Source organism: Megachile rotundata, chromosome 7, assembly GCF_050947335.1.
Source record: "Megachile rotundata isolate GNS110a chromosome 7, iyMegRotu1, whole genome shotgun sequence".
NCBI lineage: Eukaryota > Metazoa > Arthropoda > Insecta > Hymenoptera > Megachilidae > Megachile > Megachile rotundata.
Genome location: NC_134989.1, coordinates 16,054,586 through 16,074,321, shown reverse-complemented (window position 1 = coordinate 16,074,321; position 19,736 = coordinate 16,054,586). Strand labels below are relative to the sequence as shown.

General features: G+C 34.6%; 2 protein-coding genes across 8 annotated transcripts in view; one reads left to right on the top strand and one right to left on the bottom strand.

Annotated features, from left to right (window-relative positions):
* cora (erythrocyte membrane protein band 4.1 like coracle) overlaps positions 1-18,494 on the top strand; it is a 32,204-nt gene extending 13,710 nt beyond the window's left edge. For 4 of the 7 annotated variants that reach the window (XM_012282460.2, XM_003699386.3, XM_076533470.1 and 1 more), the window contains 14 exons: positions 5,217-5,389; positions 5,488-5,635; positions 5,704-5,998; positions 6,076-6,414; positions 6,475-6,647; positions 6,718-6,857; positions 7,733-7,819; positions 8,355-8,582; positions 8,966-12,517; positions 13,066-13,173; positions 13,342-13,452; positions 13,944-14,048; positions 14,579-14,788; positions 14,861-18,494. In XM_012282460.2, the coding sequence (XP_012137850.1) occupies positions 5,231-5,389; positions 5,488-5,635; positions 5,704-5,998; positions 6,076-6,414; positions 6,475-6,647; positions 6,718-6,857; positions 7,733-7,819; positions 8,355-8,582; positions 8,966-12,517; positions 13,066-13,173; positions 13,342-13,452; positions 13,944-14,048; positions 14,579-14,788; positions 14,861-15,040 (5,835 nt within the window). In that variant the 5' untranslated portion in view covers positions 5,217-5,230 and the 3' untranslated portion in view covers positions 15,041-18,494. Of the gene's footprint in view, positions 1-3,526; positions 3,538-5,216; positions 5,390-5,487; positions 5,636-5,703; positions 5,999-6,075; positions 6,415-6,474; positions 6,648-6,717; positions 6,858-7,732; positions 7,820-8,354; positions 8,583-8,965; positions 12,518-13,065; positions 13,174-13,341; positions 13,453-13,943; positions 14,049-14,578; positions 14,789-14,860 lie in introns of those variants that run through there. The other 3 variants (XM_076533471.1, XM_012282467.2, XM_012282476.2) reach the window with 3 other exon arrangements.
* LOC100881559 (protein phosphatase 1 regulatory subunit 42) lies at positions 17,878-19,707 on the bottom strand. The gene is made up of 6 exons (XM_012282426.2): positions 19,567-19,707; positions 19,201-19,506; positions 18,908-19,142; positions 18,714-18,836; positions 18,514-18,651; positions 17,878-18,432 (listed from the first exon to the last, which is right to left on the bottom strand). The coding sequence occupies exons 1-6, from the start codon at positions 19,705-19,707 to the stop codon at positions 18,299-18,301; spliced, it is 1,077 nt and encodes a 358-aa protein (XP_012137816.1). The 3' UTR covers positions 17,878-18,298.
* Positions 19,708-19,736: the final 29 nt, after the last annotated feature.

Here is a 19,736-nt window from a genome sequence, read left to right as displayed (position 1 = left end):
CCAAATTCCCCAGATCCCAATTTCCCTAGATTCCAAATCCCAAATTCCCTGGATCCCAAATTCCCCAGATCCCAATTTCCCTGGATTCCAAATTCCCCAAATCTCAAATTCCCTAAATTCCAAATTCCCTTGATTCCAAATTTCCCAGATTCCAAATTCCCCAAATTCCAAACTCCCCAAATCCCAAATTCCCCAGATTCCAAATTTCCCAAATGCCAAATTCCCCAAATTCTAAACTCCCCAAATTCCCCAGATTCCAAATTCCCCAAATCCCAAATTCCCTAGATTCCAAATTCCCCAAATTCCAAACTCCCCAAATCCCAAATTCCCTGGATCCCAAATTCCCCAGATCCCAAATTCCCAAAATCTCAAATTCCCTGAATTCCAAATTCCCTTGATTCCAAATTTCCCAGATTCCAAATTCCCCAAATTCCAAACTCCCCAAATTCCAAACTCCCCAAATCCCAAATTCCCCAGATTCCAAATTTCCCAGATTCCAAATTTCCCAAATGCCAAATTCCCCAAATTCTAAATTCCCCAGATTCCAAATTCCCCAAATCCCAAATTTCCCAGATTCCAAATTTCCCAAATGCCAAATTCCCCAAATTCTAAACTCCCCAAATTCCCCAGATTCCAAATTCCCCAAATCCCAAATTTCCCAAATCCCAAATTTCCCAAATCCCAAATTTCCCAGATTCCAAATTTCCCAAATGCCAAATTCCCCAAATTCTAAACTCCCCAAATTCCCTAGATTCCAAATCCCAATTCCCCAGATTCCAAATTCCCCAAATCCCAAATTTCCCAAATCCCAAATTTCCCAGATTCCAAATTTCCCAAATGCCAAATTCCCCAAATTCTAAACTCCCCAAATTCCCTAGATTCCAAATCCCAATTCCCCAGATTCCAAATTCCCCAAATCCCAAATTCCCTAGATTCCAAATTCTCCAAATTCCCCAAATACCAAATTCCAAATTCCCCAGATTCCAAATTCCCCAAATTCCAAACTCCCCAAATCCCAAATTCCCTGAATCCCAAATTCCCTACATTCCAAATTCCCCAGATTCCAAATTCCCCAAATCCCAAATTCCCTAGATCCCGAATTTTCCAGATCCCAAATTCCCCAAATCCCAAACACCCAAAATCCCAAATTCACCATATCCCAAATTTTGTAGATGCAAATATTCCCAGGTTGCAATTGGCAATATTAAAAATCCCTAGACTCGAATATCTCTACGCGGCTAGTTAAAAATTAATTTCTTTATCGATAATATTTCGATTCTAGTATAATTTAAATACCGTTCGTAATGTTCTCTGTTCGATTGTTCGGCTAAATCGGTTTCATATCGGTGGTCACTAATGACCCCTCCCATTGCAGTCAACTGTAAATCATAGAGAACCGTTGTTTCCTTTCTCTGGTAAGGAAATATAGGGACGCTCGGAATCGTATTCCGATCGGAAAGCACATTATCCGAGGTACACGAGTAATATTCATAGACGCCAGCGTAGTTAATTGCGAGATAAACGACGTTATTCAACAGAATGAAATGGTTAGAGTGGATGATGATCCGGAGGAAGTGGACGCGATTATCGACAGTGATCTTAATCGTAGGTGAAAGAAATTCCTCCCACATCGTATGAAAATGCCCAGGGAAACAATTGCTAGAGCTTTTTGAACATCGCATGCAACATTCGTCATCGCCGCTGCTAATCGGTGCATTACTTCATCAGCCTAGTAAAGACCGCGGTAAAGGACGTCTGCTTTCAGCGATGACGACATTCAGGCTTGTCGAACTTGCACACGAACCGGCCATTCTACGAATTCTTTGCGGATTTCTGCATAACATATGGATGTATCATGTTTTCGTACCGTTTCGGCATACAGATTTTGCTAGAAGTTTAAAAAGATGTTCGATCACGAATTCTTGTATTTCACGCATTCTTAGATTTTATGCATTACATTACACATATCGTGTGTATTATATTATTATACGTATTACAAGTATCGTGCATAATTTTCGAATGGGTAGGTCGAACAATGTACGTATCAAGTATCATAGACACACATGAATTCTTCAAGAAATAAATTAAAAAGTTTCTATAGAACTTCCTAGGTATTACGCTTTTATCGTGAGTAGACTGCAGATGCTACGTTCACGATATATCCAGGTGTGTAAAGTAAACATACGAGCAATTTATAGACTGGATATAGTTTATTCGATTTGTGCATGGCCGAGGTGTTACAAACGCATAAACATCCGCAGTCAATTCGTTCAGTACCGTGATCTTATTTCATCTAGGAAGTTCGTTACAAAAGGTGTTCCTGTTGTTTTTTTTCCGTCGATCGCAACATTACACAACGCGTCGCCGGCACGGATTTATGTAATTACCCTTTTGTCAGGTTAGGTCGTTGCGTAGTCCCGTAACGAGATATTCGTTCCGAATTGAACGTTAAACCGTGATTTCCGTTTTAATGATGCGCACACGGGTCCCACCCTTTTCTGTTCGTCTGCATGAATCACGTTTCGCGCACGACGTCTGTAATGATCGCAAAAAAGCACGGGATCGTTGTCGGACACGATTTTTCCAGCTCGTCCTCGTCGAAGCATTAATGGTATTTGTAACGACAAACGGCATATCCCGGTATGGTTCTGATTCCGTGCAATTGAGGTTGAATTACTGTTTGCTTCTCTACCATTGCATAAGGGACTGTGTATTCATGCTGCTTTTCACAGTCGATTCGAATCATATAAACTCGGCAAAGCGTGTCGGTCAGGGTCGCGCACGTTATTTCGTGTCTACTTTTAATTCGCTGAAACGTATATAAATCTCGAGGAACCCTATGCTAAACACGATAAAACGGCAGACCCTTACACTCGTTATATACGGATAGAAATCTAGAAATCTACTTTTATGTGCACACAACTATCTAAAAGTAGGGATCTAAGGTCTAGTAGAGTTTAGAAATATGGGAATTAAAGAATTTTAAGGTATAGGAATATTGAAATCTAAGAATTTCAAAGCTTCACTGTCAAAGGATGTTGAGATCTAGGGACTTTGGGATTTTCAGACTTTTGGATGTAACGGTATTCGAATCTAGGGATTTCGGGATCTAGGGATAGGGATATTAAGATCTAGGGATATCCTAAGGATTCTAGGGATATTAGGATCTAGAGATTCTAGTGATATCCTAGATGTATTAGGATCTGGGGATACTCTAGGGATATTAGGATCTAGGGATTCTAGGGATATCCTAGATATATTAGGATCTGGGGATATTCTAGGGATATTAGGATTTGGAGATATTCTAGGGATATTTGGATCTGGGGATATTCTAGGGATATTGGGATCTAGGGATATTCTAGGGATATTATAGAGATTCTAGGGAAATTAGGATCTAGGGATATTAAGGTCTAGGGATTCTAGGGATGTTAGGATCTAGGGATATCCTAAAGATTCCAGTAATATTAGGATCTAAGGATATTAAGGTCTAGGGATATTCTAGAGATTCTAGGAATATTAGGATCTAGGAATATTAAGGTCTAGGGATATCCTAGGGATTCTAGGAATATTAAAATCTAGGAATATCCTAAAGATTCTAGGGATATTAGGATCTAGAGAAATTGGAGATCCTAAGAATTCCACATCTACAGATTTTTTAATCTAGAGACTTCAGAATCCAGAATCATTGTTGTCTAGGGATATTTGGATCAGGAGATTTCGAGTTCTAGAAATATTACCATCTGTTATGATTTAAAAAGTTGGAAGTCCAAGGATGTTTTATCTAGAGTTTTGAGATTTGAGAATTTGGAAATCCGAAAGTTTAGGAATATAATTGCAAAGTATAATAATATAACATATGATCAATCTCATCCAGAAGGTATTAATGTAGGTGAAAGTGGATTTGAAACTGGCAATATAACAAAAGTACCGTACTTAACATTTCATCGAATTAAATTTCACTAGATATCCCAATTAACGGAATCTAGCGCAAAACTTTCATTATCAAGCGTTTTCCGGTTTTGTGAACACTCATACAGATAAGAATATGTAGAACGAAATACATATGTGGAATTTCATGCATCAACCCACTTATTTGAATTCGCAAATTTCACTCGTACTTAGCGAAATCTCGTACAATATTTCTTATTACGAAATAAAAAAATCATTGGTTAAATTCGGTATAATATAAACTCTTGAAATGTTTAAGCAGAATTTCAAGTCGTAAAATATTTTTATGATTCGATCGAATCATTGAACATTTATTATCGAACGCTTTCCAGTTCTATGAAAACACGCATTAATTCTGTATGCGAGCACTTAGGCCATCGGAGTTAGCTCGCTTTGCCGACTCGCCATTCAAGGAATTAATCGATCGGCAAATTATCCAAGTTTTTATTACCTTATCGGCTAGCAATACCTGATACGAGATATTTTAATCCGCAAGCTATTATAAATATCGCAAGTTTATTGGCTTTGTATCGAGACATTGCTCTCGATCTATATATACGTAAGGAGAGTGTACACACGCGTTCATTCTGTTGCTCGAAGAAGGGCCAACGACCTGTAGTAAATGTACACATGTGCCTTTAACGTACGTAACTACAACCTGTCCTCTGAAAGTCTTACGAAATCACTAGTACTATTTTCTCTAACGTTCCTACGCGCTGATCTCAGACACCGCATAGACGGAGAGATCCTGCTTACCCGACGTATGATTACGCACCAACGGTACCGCATAAAAGTACTACTTTTTTCCTCCTTTTTTATCGTTCACCGTAAATCTCGTAGAGTAGCACGCATCTGGTGCACACCAGATGATAATGCGCGAACATTAAATCACCGTTGCAAGAAAAAAGACCTGTATTCGTTCTGGGAATAAAAGATTCCTCCACATCTCAAACAGCAACATTTCGAAATTAGAAAACTCTGGTAAAATATTCTCATCGAGAGTTTTGCAGTTCCGCACAGTTTCGAGTACTTCGGAATTATATTCCCCGCGTGTTTTCCTTCGTTAATGAGATAGAAACCACGATGCTTTATGGAGGGTACGTGTAACTCCAAGAGCTCCGGCAAATATTGATTATTTCTCTACATGGCACCCTCTAGTCTAGACAGGATCTATACTCGAACACACTAAACCGGTACACGCGATCTTTTCCCCGAGCGAAAATGAATTTATCGTACTTCTTTTATTTATTGCATTTTTCCTGTTTTAGCACAGGGCTGAAATATGCCGGAGGAACAGAAGTCAGCTGGTGGCCCACCAGAGGTAACGGCAGAAAATGGAACCGGAACGAATTCGCCAACAAAAAGTCCAGTTAGCAAAGGCAAAATGGCCCTTGCGAGAATCACCCTTCTTGATGGGACCGTCAAAGATTTCCACATAGATGTAAGCTACTTATTTCTACCCTCATACTTATAGTACATTTAAAATTTGTTAACATTAGTACCTGAACAATATTTCATTTTCTAAATAAATAATTACAGAGGAAAGCAAAAGGTCAGGACCTACTCGACATGATCTGTCAGAGTATGAACCTGCTGGAGAAGGACTACTTCGGTCTCATTTACGAGGACAGACACGACACGCGCAACTGGTTAGACCTGGACAAAAGGATTGCAAAATTTGTAAAAAGTAAGTTATATTCCACATACCACTTATATCGTTATCTTTTAAATTAATATTTTCTTCCAATGTTGTAGACGAGCCGTGGAAATTTAATTTCGAGGTGAAATTTTATCCACCGGATCCAGCTCAATTGCAAGAGGACATAACTCGTTATCAGCTATGTCTTCAAATTAGGAACGACATCATCACAGGACGATTACCGTGTTCTTTTGTGACTCACGCACTTTTAGGCTCTTATTTAGTTCAATCAGAAGTTGGAGATTACGACCCGGACGAGCACGGTCGTACATACTTGAAGGATTTCAAGTTCGCCCCGAATCAGACGCCAGAATTGGTAGAAAAAGTAATGGATCTGCATAAAACGCATAAGTTAGTGGATTGTTAATTACGAGTTTAGAAGTGATTTGTTAATCAGAGATGATAAAAGAACATTCACGAATTTTTAGAGGTCAAACACCTGCGGAGGCAGAACTACACTACCTTGAGAACGCGAAAAAGTTAGCAATGTACGGAGTTGATCTCCATCCTGTTAAAGACTCTGCAGGGGTTGATATAATGTTGGGTGTATGCTCGTCGGGTCTGCTTGTCTACAGGGATCGATTGAGGATCAATAGGTTCGCTTGGCCAAAAATATTAAAGATATCGTACAAGAGGCATAACTTTTACATCAAAATTAGACCCGGTGAATTTGAGCAGTTTGAATCGACGATAGGCTTCAAACTAGCGAATCACAGGGCGGCGAAAAAGTTGTGGAAAGTATGCGTTGAACACCATACCTTCTTCAGGTAACAACTCAAATTGCAAACATCAAACTTGAAAATGATTCTAATTACATGTCTTTGTAGGCTCATGAGTCCTGAGCCTGTCAAGAAGGTGGGTTTGATACCTCATTTGGGTTCTCGTTTCCGGTACTCGGGAAGAACTCATTACGAAACGAAGAAGACCCCTATCGATAGACAACCGCCACAATTTGAAAGATCTTTGAGTGGTCGACGTCCCACGTCTCGCAGTATGGACGGTAAAAGAAATTCTTCTGAAATTCGTTGACTTTGACCCAATGTATTGCAATCCGCACATGTTTTATGCAGCACTAGGTGGACCAAAACAAGTTGAATCTTATGGTTCAGAACCAAGTAAGAGACATACGATGAGCTATGAACCAGAAATGATTCCTGACATGGAGCATATAGATCAACGGCCTAGTCCAATTAAAAAGCAAAAGGAAAAGGTGAAAAAGAATATACTCATACTATACACCTATATTATTGACCATACATAGTGATAGTCTGTAGAAGATGCATGAACTCGTCATGCAAATGGAAGATTATTTCATGAATAATTTATTTTAAGGATAACATTTTTGCGGTCTACGCTTTCAAACAATGTTTACATACATATTTGAGTACATTAATGATCTCGAAATTTGAACTAATTGTCTAACTTCATATAACAACATCCTGTTTGGTATATCATTGAAAGAATAATGAGAAATTGTAGAACACCAATTGGATCACTTGGAGAAAATACGACAATTTTCATAGATAGAACAATTTTATCATTACGCACTATTTTTTCAGATTAAACAAACAATATTAGTAGCCATGGCATGCTAATAATTAATCGTGTGCCATGTATTAGACATGGTTGTATGCGTTAGATATTTTATCACATGTGTTCTGAATTCGTGAGAACATTTTAAACAAGTGAAATACAAGTTAATTAACATTGATCATAGATAAATTTCAATTTGAGAGAAATCAATATTTGTACGTGTTACAAAAATTCCTAGATTCATAAATCACTCCCAAATATTTCTAGATCCCTGTAAACCTATATTAGTGTATTCCTAGATCCTTGTTTTAGTTAATATAATGATGGTGGGTATTAAAACTATTCTGTTGATTAACTTGTATATAAGTTTATGAAGATATGAAGTATGCAAAAGACAGGAATGCGTAGAATTTACAAGACTTCGTGTTATAATGATCAGACATTAAGCACACGACATTTGTACGTGATAATTTAATTTTTCAAGTTGAATCTTCACATGTTAGTGCTTCGATCATTAAAAAAAACTAACTGACACCTAACTAACACCGGTAGCTCACACGCAAAACAAGTGCTGGAACAACATCAGCTAGCAGTACCAGTAGCCTGGAAGGAGAATATGACGCAGATCGTGGCAAAAAGGTATAGAATTTCACCTGGAACATACTATCATGCATTAACCAATCAGTTTTCTATTTGCATTAATGTATGTGACCATTTGGTGTTTTCCTTTTTTTCGATGCATGCAATTATATTCTGTTTTACCATTCGCAAACATACGGCCATCGCCTCAAAGCTGACCTACTGAAATTTTTTAATATTTTCATTTATTCTAACACGTCACACGAGCATGCGCAGGTGCAAATATTTTCATACAGGTTTTTTAACTGCGCCAATGCTTGTGTTAGCATGCGATTAACAATTAATCATCACCTATATAACATCTTATAACAATAAAAAATACGGTATCATCTTCGAGCAAACTTTCCAGGACAGTTCGTTAGTAACAACTGACCAACAACTGATATTTTTTTGAGAGCGCAGACCGTACTTAGTTGTGAAGCATGAAATATGTGCCAAGAGAATGTATAAAACCATGTAGTCTATAATAGCTTAACAGTAAAGTTGATTCGTGCTTATTGCATGAAGCGATGTGTGACTATAAATTTACTTATAGAAACCGGTCGGAGGAATCGCGGTCCTACCGCCCGGTGGTCTATCTAAGAAGAAAAAGGATAAACAAAATGAAAATGAGAAGGAAAATCATAATGATCTCAACAATTCTGATTTGATAAATGAAAGTGCTCTTGACAACGACGTTAAGTCGCCCAGTAAGAAAGGGTTGAAAAAGAAAGATAAGGAAACGCCAGAAAAAACAGATAAAGAAAAGAAAGAAAAAATAAAGGTAAGTATTATATTGTTCCGCTAACTGTGCTATAGCTTATAATATACTTAGCGAGAGAGATCATAGTTAATTGTGTCCGTTAGAACAAGATATTCGTGCACAGAAATTGTAGATATTTAATATGTAGGGAGAAGAATATTCCATCGATTGTTTCTTTAAAGTCAGATCAGTTCATTGAGTTATCGATGAATATTTTCTCCCTAAATTTTTTAAACTCAAACAACCATCGACCAATCGAACTTGTTAAGTTAGATACGTTCTGTAAAGGAAACTAGTATTGTAAAGGCTCGTAGTATTTATTAGCTTCATTAGGTTTTCTGTAAGAGATATAAGTTTGTTATATAGCATGTTTTGGCATTGCATGTTTTTGTTTATCATAAAAGAGTCCTGTTGGCGGCTTCCTATTTGGCAAAAAAGAAAAGGATTCGAAGCAGAAGAAGCAGAAAAAGAACAAAGAGCTTGAAGAATCGATGGAAAAGAGCGACACGGAGTCGAATCTTTCCATGTCGGAAAAGCAATTGAAATCGTTGAGTGAGAAATCAAGTAGCGAACAAACGAAGACAAGTCCAGAGTCACCGCAACTGCCCAGCTACACAAAACCTTATGACTACGAAGAAACTGAAACGTCTCCGACGAAGAAACCGTTCACGCCGCATGGATTCTCGTACGAGGATAGACCTGCGTCGCCCGAAGTCCAAAATCAGCAATCGCCAACCGCTGCAAGTCGAAAAGCTACAGGCTTAGCTTTTAATTACGCCCCTGGCGAAGAGAAGAAAGTGGCAGAGTCAGCGGAAAAGAGGAAAACCAAAGAAGCAGAAACTAAACCCCCGGCGGGATTGAAAACTCCTGGCCTCAATTATGTGGAATCTGCGGGATTGAAAGAACAACAGAAAGCTGTATCCAAGCCAGACCTAGAACAGAGTGCATCAACGGCGCTTATCGCTGCTGAAAAAGGTGCTTCTTGCCTGCCAGCTGTAGTTCAGTCACCCGTCACAGACTCCAAACCGGAGTACCACATTCTGCCGCTTCCAGATGGTTCTAAAATTATTGGAGGTGTTATTTATACCAAAGATGGTAAACTGTTGGACCAACACAATTTTGGGCCAGAGCACAGCAAAGTGTTGGGAGGAAAGATTCATGGAAAGGATGGAAATTTGGTTAAAAAGTCTGAATTTGGCCCACATGGAATTTACATTCACAATGGCATCGTTACGACTAAAGATGGCAAACCGGTGAATCAAGAGGTCTTAGGAGTTGAAACGAATTTCGTCAAAGATGGTGTTATATATGGTTCAGATGGACAAGTACTTGACCAGTATCTACTGGGACTGGAACACGCATTGCTTAAGGAAGGTAAAGTTGTGATGAAGAATGGAAAACCGGTACAATACCATAAACTGGGTACTAATGGAACATACGTAAAAGATGGCCTTATATTTACTTCTGATTCTAAGCCGCTCACTCAAGGATCATATGACATAGGTAGAAATTACATTGTTGGTGGAGTAGTGTGTAACGAGAATGGAAAACCTTTGAATCAATTTGCTGTAATACCTGATGAAACGTACATCTGTGATGGATTAGTTTATGGATCCAATGGAACTGCAGTTTCTAATGGCACCTTGGGTCATGAAGGTCATTATATAGCAGACGGAAAAGTTTACACCAAGGATGGTAAACCAATGAAACACGAATCTTTTAGTTCTGATGGGTCTGTCATTAAAGATGGTATTATTTACACAAAAGATGGAAAGTTCTTAAATCAAGGATCTTTGCTTCCTAGTGGTGCTTACTTAAAGGATGGCAAAGTTGTTACTAAAGATGGGAAAATAGTCAAACATGCATTTTATAAGCTTGATGGAAGTTTCATAAAAGATGGTATTATTCATGGCAAAGATGGTAGACCTTTGAGTCAGATTCCTTTGTTGGCTGACGGAAGCTTCATCAAAGAAGGAGTCATACATGATAAAACGAACAAACCATTGTCGCAGAATCTTTTCAAACCGGATAACATTATAATTAAAGATGGCATAGTTTATGATACGAATGGAGTAATGTTATCGGATGCTATGCTGGGACCAGATGGCCTGATGATAAAAGATGGAATAATATTTGGCAAAGATGGTAAACCTGTTAAGCAAGAATCTTTCGGCTCAAATGGAAATTATATAAAGAAGGGTATCATTCATTCAAAAAGCGGAAAACCTCTTAATCAAGATTCGTTCATACCTGAAGGTACATCTATTAAAGACGGCAAATTGTACAATAAAGATGGAAAGCTGTTAAAGTTCTCATTTTTCAAGCCAGACGGAAGTTACGTTAAAGATGGTCTTGTGTATGGTAAAGACAATAGACCTCTGAATTTATGTTCAGCACTTCCAGAAGACAGTTTTATTGCAAATGGGGTCATTTTCGACTGTACTGGTACGCCTTTGGCTAGGAACATGTTTGGATCTGATGGTTCGTATGTCGCTGGTGGCATAATTCATAACAAAGATGGTAAGATAATTTCGGAGGGTGTTTTTGGACCTGACGGTAGTATTATAAAGAATGGTTTGATCATTGGTAGAGATGGAAAACCTTTAACTCAAGATGACAAAGGACCAGACAATTTAGCAATAAAGGATGGTAAAGTGGTTGATAATCAAGGAAATCCTAAAAACTTAGCATCACTTGTCCCAGATGGCTGTTACATTCAAGATGGTGTAGTTTATGATAGAAACCAATATCCTCTGAAACAAGGAGCATTCAAACCTGATGGTAGTTATATCAGAGACGGTCTTATATATGGATGGGGTGGGCAGTTGTTGAACGTTGGCACTGAATTACCTAATGGAAGTTACATACAAGAAGGTAGAATTTACGGCAAAGACAAACAACCTTTAGATCACAGCTCGTTTGGTACCGACGGAGGATATATTGCTAACGGCTACATTTATGGAAAAGACAGGCAATTACTTACTCACGGAACGTTTGGAAATGACGGAAGTTACATAAAAAATGGATTATTATACGGGTCGAATGGAAAACCGTTGAACCGAAAACAGTCAGTAATCTCTATTACACTTGTCCGCTATGGTTTGGTATATGGTACCGACGGTAAACCATTAAAATCTGGTAACTTTGATGTCAATGGAAGCGTCGTTAAAAATGGAAGAATATATGACCATGCTGGTCAGCCTTTGAACCAGGCTTCTTATAGGAATGATGGAAGCTTTATCAAAGATGGTCTTATTTATGGAAGTAATGGAAAACCAATGTCCCAAGGTAATTTACCACCTGAGAAAAGTTTTATTAGAAATGGAAAGATCTATGATTCCAATGGTCAGTTGTTAACCCAAGAAGCTTTTGGACCTGAAGGTTTGAAAGTGGTACAAGGAGTTGTGGTAGATAAGACTGGTAAACCATTGAAACAAGGAAACTTTGATGCAGAAGGGAACATCATTAAAGATGGTATTATTTGCACGTCAGCAGGCAAACCTCTGGATAAATATTTCACTGTAATTACTATTACTTTAGTCAGAAATGGTTTGCTCTGCGACAAAGATGGAAAACCGGTCAAGCAAGCACCATTTGGAAGCGACGGTAGTTACGTTAAAGATGGAAAGATCCATGACAAATTTGGTAAATTGATGAATCAAGAAATCTTTGGAGACGATGGGGCCTATCTAAAAGATGGTGTTATATACAGTCCTATAGGACAACCTTTAGACAGTGATACAATTTTGAAAGATATGAAAGATGCAACAAAGCCGGTTGCAACAAAAACGAAGAAAGTTATAACTACAAATACTACACCAACAATAGTGAAAACGACGACTAAACAATCAGTGGTGAAGGATCAAGAAGGTGTGACGCAAAATATAGAAGAAAAAGTTGAAGATCTTACACCTGGAGGCACTGGCCAAGTAACAGTTTCTACACAGATTAACAAGGTGATACAACTTTTAATAAAATATTTAATGTAATATAGAATACAATTAACTACCTCACTAACTGTAAGGTAAGGAATCTTAGCAAAAACAACATATGAGTTGAGGAACTGATTCGCTTCTAATATTTGACAAAAACCTCACAGTAAATATAAATTTGATACTGTACTGATTATAATATAAGTAAAGACTTTGCACTGTAGTCATTGCTGTGTGATTATTGGTCGCTGAATATATATTGCATGCAATAAATGTGTACTGTTGATATCAGTTTTAAATGTAAATATTGCTACACAAACAGTAAGGTAACATACTAAGGTTTTGTTACTTGGGTAAAAAATTTGGGGGTTTCAAATTTAATTTCTAAATTTCATAATCAAGAAAGTCCTATATTGCAGCCATAATGGTAATCTCAAAGCAGTTCATTATTTTGAAATTAGTACATAAAATGAATTAGAATTAGAAAATTAACTCACTAACACCTGTGGTCATTTTCTGTACACATATATTGTTTTATTATGAGACGTTAGTTACCTTGTAGTTGTATTTAGGCAGAGGCACCTGATGACGGTAGAGCTCCATACATGACAGCGACTGCTGTCACCACACGTACAGCTACAATGCACGAGGATCTTGAAAAAAATCAAAAGACCAGTCAGGTTTGTAGTACTACTGAATGTTACAAAACTTTCAAACTACATGCTTATTATATTAAATTCTACTTCAATTATTTCACATTCATCATACAAATACTTTCAGTTTGCTTATTGACTGATTATATTGTTTTATAGTGCTAGAGTTATTTTTTTGTCATTTTTTTATATTAGGTAGAGGAAAAGACTGTAGCGCATACAACAGCAACCAGTGCGACAAGACAGGAGCAGAGAGTAGTGACACAAGAAGTTCGAACAACCAGTCACGTGCTTTCCGGTGAACAGGTAATATTGTATTCATGACAAAATATGCAGAACTCCCCACTAATGAATGAAGCATGTAAAATATTTATGTAAATCATCATATGTTGTGTTATTGGTTCAGCCTAACATTAAATCATTAAAAGCTACTATATTACATGCTGGTAATATGGTAATATTGCACATACATTTATGCATTTTTTTAAGTTCATGGAAAATCAGTTAACATTTTGAGGTTTATAATTTTCATAACACATACATATTTACTTTTAAATATATATAATTTTATTCTTATAAATAAATAAAAATCATACACCTGCCCAATATACATATAACAGGATTATACAATATGTCCAACCAAAGGGGCTGTAACTTGTTTAGTACATAGCAAAATCTAACTCATTCAGGATTTGGTTAATTTACAAAGTTTAACCGGTGCTATTTTTCATTTAATTATTTTTTTTTATTTTTGTAATTAATTTTTGCCGGCTTGGTTAACACATTGCATGGTGTAGCTGTTCTCACGAAGGCTCAGTACATCAAGTTCAAGCAGCGATGATTCAGGTACTCCAATTGACCTTGAAGATGATCAGCAGGCTTTCTACAATCAGTACTATCAGGTAAATCTAGGAAAATAGTACAATTGCGTTATTTCTTTAAAAGTGAAATATGTTGAATTAAGATACTGTTTTAAAAATTATTCTGAGGGGTCGTCCTTCAGCAAGGTACATTCAGGTATTTTTACACCACAAGCTGTATTTTAAAAATCAGCTTTCTTTACCAAGAATATTAATAATAATTTATTCACTTATTGTTATTTAAATTATTTCAAAGTATCATCTACTTTTCATCTGTATTCATTTCATACCGGTTGCCTAACATTTATGGGAAAAATCATTACAAAAAGTTTAATCTATCCATTACCATAGAAGCACTGGTGTTAAGGTATTAATCAGTAGTTACAAATAACACTTTTAATTTATAATGTGTACAGTCTATAAGGTATGAATAATGCTTTGGTCCTGTACATCCCTTGCATTTATATTTTAATATAATGTAAATGTACTTGTATAGTATTAATAGAGTTTGCTGCATTCTATTAGGTGTACTTTATTTATAGACACAATACTGACATATGAATTTCATTTAGGGTGATCAAGCTGGTGTTGTTGAAACTGAAGCACATGTTTACAAAGGAGAACCAGAACATAATGTGACTACAACTACTACAGTTCCACTAGTAGCAACTGAAACCAGAAAAGTAGCTGTTGAAAGTGAAGATGGCATGTACAGTGCGACTGGAGAAATAGTCAGTTCTCAAACAATATCGAGTAAGACTCGTACAGTTGAGACAATAACGGTAAGATTTTCAGTTTTAATAATATATCCTTTCGCAGATGTGTAATACCATTTATATATTATGTATTTTTAGTACAAAACTGAAAGAGATGGAGTTGTAGAAACGCGTGTAGAGCAGAAAATAACGATACAATCGGATGGCGATCCGATTGATCACGACAGAGCATTGGCAGAGGCCATTCAAGAAGCAACCGCTATGAATCCTGATATGACAGTAGAGAAAATAGAAATTCAACAGCAGACAGCGCAGTAACCAGATTTAAAAACAGTTTTGTAAGAGATTAAGGGCACTCTCGAGTCTAAAGCTTAAAATTCTGAAAACTAGACAATTAAATCGATACTCTCTGTATCATACATTGACATGCATTTACGATATTGTATGATAAATGATCGAATTGAATCTTGCTATCGTCATCAATTACTTAAGTGTTTGGCAGATAGGGGAAAATATTTTCCTCTAAGAGTTGGAAACATTATTTCTTAGCAAATGTTGTCCATTAATACGAGCTTGAACTTGATTAAAAATCGAGTTATTACAAGAAAGCCGTGAGTGATGTTTTCTTCTAAGAAAAAAAATTGTGGTATCTCGTACCATAAACTGCAGTGTTCATATTCAGAATATGTATTATTTACATATACAGAGACGTAAAATATATATTATACATGTTATGTATACATAGCGATGTATGTACGTAAATAAAATAAATTTGTTTTATAGTTCTAATGATAAGACAGAGTGCCCTATAAACTTACATTACTGTTTTATAGTAAATACAATGATATTCATGCGATGTCTCCAGTAACAAGCATAGTATATCATATAAAACTTGTTCAGGTGGTACACAGTAAAACAACCTTATTAAGCTTAATTTTTATTTTAATTTTTGCCGATATTCTGTTGTGACTTGAATTTCTATTTTTGAAATATCAACCTTTGAGCCTAATATAAATAAAATAATTAAAAGAAATATTAAAAAATGTTTTAAACAGTCGCGAGAGTATTTAAGTGTATAATTAATATATATATTTGAATTATACAAGCAGTACAATACACACATATATATATAGCATAATTTTATGAAACTATTGATAATTACTTCAAGATTAGTATATCGGAAAGTAACAGTGGAAGACTTATAATACATAAGCCTCAAACACACAAATTTTTTTATAACGTTTCATGCGATTTATAGCTTTCCTGCAATATGTTCTTTTGTATAGTTTAAATATTTGTGATATATATTTTTTTCAAAACAAATATTACATAATGTTTATTGTGTGACAAAGTCTTTTAAATATAAAATATTAATATATACATAAAAAATATATATATATATACATGTATACATAAACATTTATGGTTATTTGATAAAACTTATAGAAGTCTACAAAGTTTCCTGTAACTTAAAGTATTAATATTTAGCAATGTGAAACTGAAAGGGGATACACGTTGTTAACATTGCTATTGTATACAATTTTTATTTAATAATTTAAAAATATGCATTTGGAAGCTATGTAGATTTTCTTAAGCTATATACTACAGAAATGAAAAGATGTATTAATAACATTGATAAGATAAAGAAATTATATGTATGTATCTCCACGCCAAGAGCTATGAAGCATTGGTCAGCGTACATGTCTAAATTTAGCTGTAATTTCTGTAGTTTTAAGACTACACTTTCATATAAGATTTTGTTTGTTCAATAGTTTATTTAATTTTTTTGTATGAAACATGAAAAATATTGCTAAGATACAAAAAAAGGCTGATAACCTGAATCTACAATATAAAGTTATTAAGATGCAAGTCATACTTTGAACAAATAAATCTACCTAAATATATAAATTTATAAATATTAATTACACACCGCAGTTTCGTATATTTATGTATTAATAGTATGTATATTGTTCACGCGGCAGTTATAAAGCAACATTAAATATGCATATCACACTGTAGGAGGCTTGTTTATACCTTTGTTCTTTAAACTGTTGTTTAAAAGTCTATTAATATGAATTACGCTTGCATTTTGCACAAAGCATTTATTTTATTGTACTAAATATAATATGTTTATATGATAATTATAAATTAATGTTTTTTACTTTTCTACTTTTTACACATAACATGTAATAAATTCAATGAAAAAATTTAGATGTACTATTAGGTTTAAACTATTACACTGATTTATATCTATTTTGTATAAATAAATGATTTCTTCCAAGTTATAATGCTCGTAAGATTTGTATTACGTAAAATCATCAAAGTTTCTGTAGAACAAAGGATAATCATTGACCATCTACGTGCGAATTGCATTAAATATTGTATGTTAAGTTTTGTTATACGCTGGCAGCTAAATGAATTGTTCGAATAATATAAAATATACCGATTCATTAATTTCATTTTATTTTATGGCGTTAGATATATCTTAAATATGCTCAACCATTTCGTAACATCTACATATTTGTTTTTCAACATTATTTATAAGTAGTGTAAGAGATTTCATAGATTGATTTTTATGTTTCCATATTATAAAAAGTAGTAAAGTTACGATAGAGAAGAAGTTAATTTTCTACTTGTACCTTTTATACCATGTAATTCTATGATTTATATATATATTTGTTTTTATTGTATCTAACATTCCATGCTTATAGTGACTAACAGATATGTATCATAAATGCCTGTGTCATTTAAAAAATTATTTATTTGTTTATTCGTATAATTAAAATTATCATAATTTTATATTAGCTCTGCTTGAAGAAACTGTTATGTTGCTTACACACAGTTCATTGTATGTAAAAAATTTCTCCATCGCGTACAATTCATTTTTATTAATTCAGACAACATAAACGAAGTTAAGCTTTAAAGATAAGATATGGATCTTCAAGCAGCGTACAAACGTAGCTAATAGTATTTTGTACTTTAATACTTCTGTGGTTCATTTAGTGATAACATAATGATTATAATATTATATACTTAATATTATAGTTCTATGATATTATAATTATAATATAATAGTATTTTATGTGTAAGAACGTCATAACTGTTTAACTATGCACGTTTTGTTATTTCTAAATTGAATTATCGTTTTACACGCATGAATTTCAATGTACTTTATTTTCAACTATGAAGATGTTATTTTAATGCACATTTATATATATATAATATAAATTTCGCCTTACTGCTAGAAAGTTGTATAAAACATTTTTTCGTAATTAATTTGCCTCCGGCTTCTTATGATAATTTTGCCATACATTTTCTTTCAGCGAATTCGATCATAGATTTTATTTTTATCGTGTACACGACTTTCCAGCATGCAGGCAATGATAAATGACTTACATAGAAGTTATTTCATAAAGCATATATATTCTAAAAAAAAAAAAGTAAATACGAATGAGAAATACACAATGAATTATAAATAATTTTCTATAAAAGAGAGTATTAATAAACAAAAAAAAATATATCTAACTGACAAATCGTTTTCTTGCATGTATATATGTATAATATCACAAAGATGTTTCAAATTAGTGGCAGTTCAATAGTTTTATTATGTATCGAAGGTCGTATAACATGAGAATGCTTGACTTTAGCTGTTTTATTCCAAAATGGCCTTGGAGTGATATGTCCATTTCTTTTAGCATCTGCGCCTGACGCTAAGTTAATTGTAATGATTAATCAATATTAATATTTCTCTACAATAAAACAGTCAAAATAACACTCTTCTATCAATTTACCCATTTTCCATGGTGGAAAGATGTACGGTTGCATTTCATCAATGGCAGATGAAATTGTAACAAACGACTTTGGATTGGGGTATTGAAACATTGCTCTAGATATAGATTTCTTTAATGCAGGAGGTAAATTTAATGAACCTATAACCAGGAAAATTTTATTATATTACAAATTTCTTAGAAAATGAACTTTAGAATTATACTTGTTATGTCTTCATCCATTTTAGTCTCTGATGATTTTTTAGTATGATGAAGATGCTTCTTCATTTTAAATCTTTTCACAAAACATCTAAATATGTCTGTCACTGGTTTTCCATCCAAAGTTGCTGTTAATTAATATGGTTTATATTATAAAAGCGAAACTTATATGTTGCTGAAAGATACAATGTAAACATACTTATTGTATCACTATTGGCAATTAGATTTTCCTTATATCTGTGATACTCAGTTACAGAATTGCCTTGCAAGGATAAATTTTTTAATGAATTCAAGGCACTTATACATTCTGTTAAATCATCTATATCATCAATAATATTGTTTTCAGCTTCTAAAACTTCTAATTTGTGCAACACCTTAATACTCTTTAGTGATACTATTTTATTCCCCGAGATATTGAGTATTTTCAAACAGGTCTGAGACAAAGAATCATTTTAAATTTATTGAAATTCATGAATAAAAATATCGACTTACGGATAGAGTGTGTACGCTACGTGGATCGAAACATAATGATTCTCCTGAAGACAGTTGTTGATTTTCTATGTGCAACGCGGTTAAATTTTTTAAACGTTCAAGACCTTCAACCACGACTATGTTATTGTATCCTAAGTAAAGAGTTTGCAATTTGTGCAAGGAGTCTAAATTTTCGATTTTGCTGATTTGATTATGCTGTAGGTAGAGATGCGTCAAATTTGTTGCAAAATTAAGATTTTCTATTTTTGATATATTGTTATTTTGTAAGTATATTACTCTCAGGTTCTTAAAAGCCGCAAAATTACCCTGTGATAAAAATCATAGACGAATATTATGATTATTATTATTATTTGATGATTGACTCACAATACTGCTGATAGACATGTCATTCATCCTCAAATGTGTTAAGCCGTATAGCTCATTCTTCTGTAGTTTTTTAGTAAGAGATTTGTTCAGTTGAATTTGAGAACATTTTTTTTCGACATATTCAACGGTTAATCTTACCATGATTAATTTTCACTAAACTACACAGAACG

Excerpts from the sequence above, each read along its gene's own strand:
- LOC100881559 (XM_012282426.2), bottom strand. The coding sequence starts at position 19,707 with ATGGTAAGATTAACCGTTGAATATGTCGAAAAAAAATGTTCTCAAATT. Across the intron at positions 19,507-19,566 it reads ACATGTCTATCAGCAGTATT|GGTAATTTTGCGGCTTTTAA; the intron begins GTGAGTCAATCA and ends TTTTTATCACAG. Across the intron at positions 18,433-18,513 it reads CTTTCCACCATGGAAAATGG|CGTCAGGCGCAGATGCTAAA; the intron begins GTAAATTGATAG and ends CAATTAACTTAG.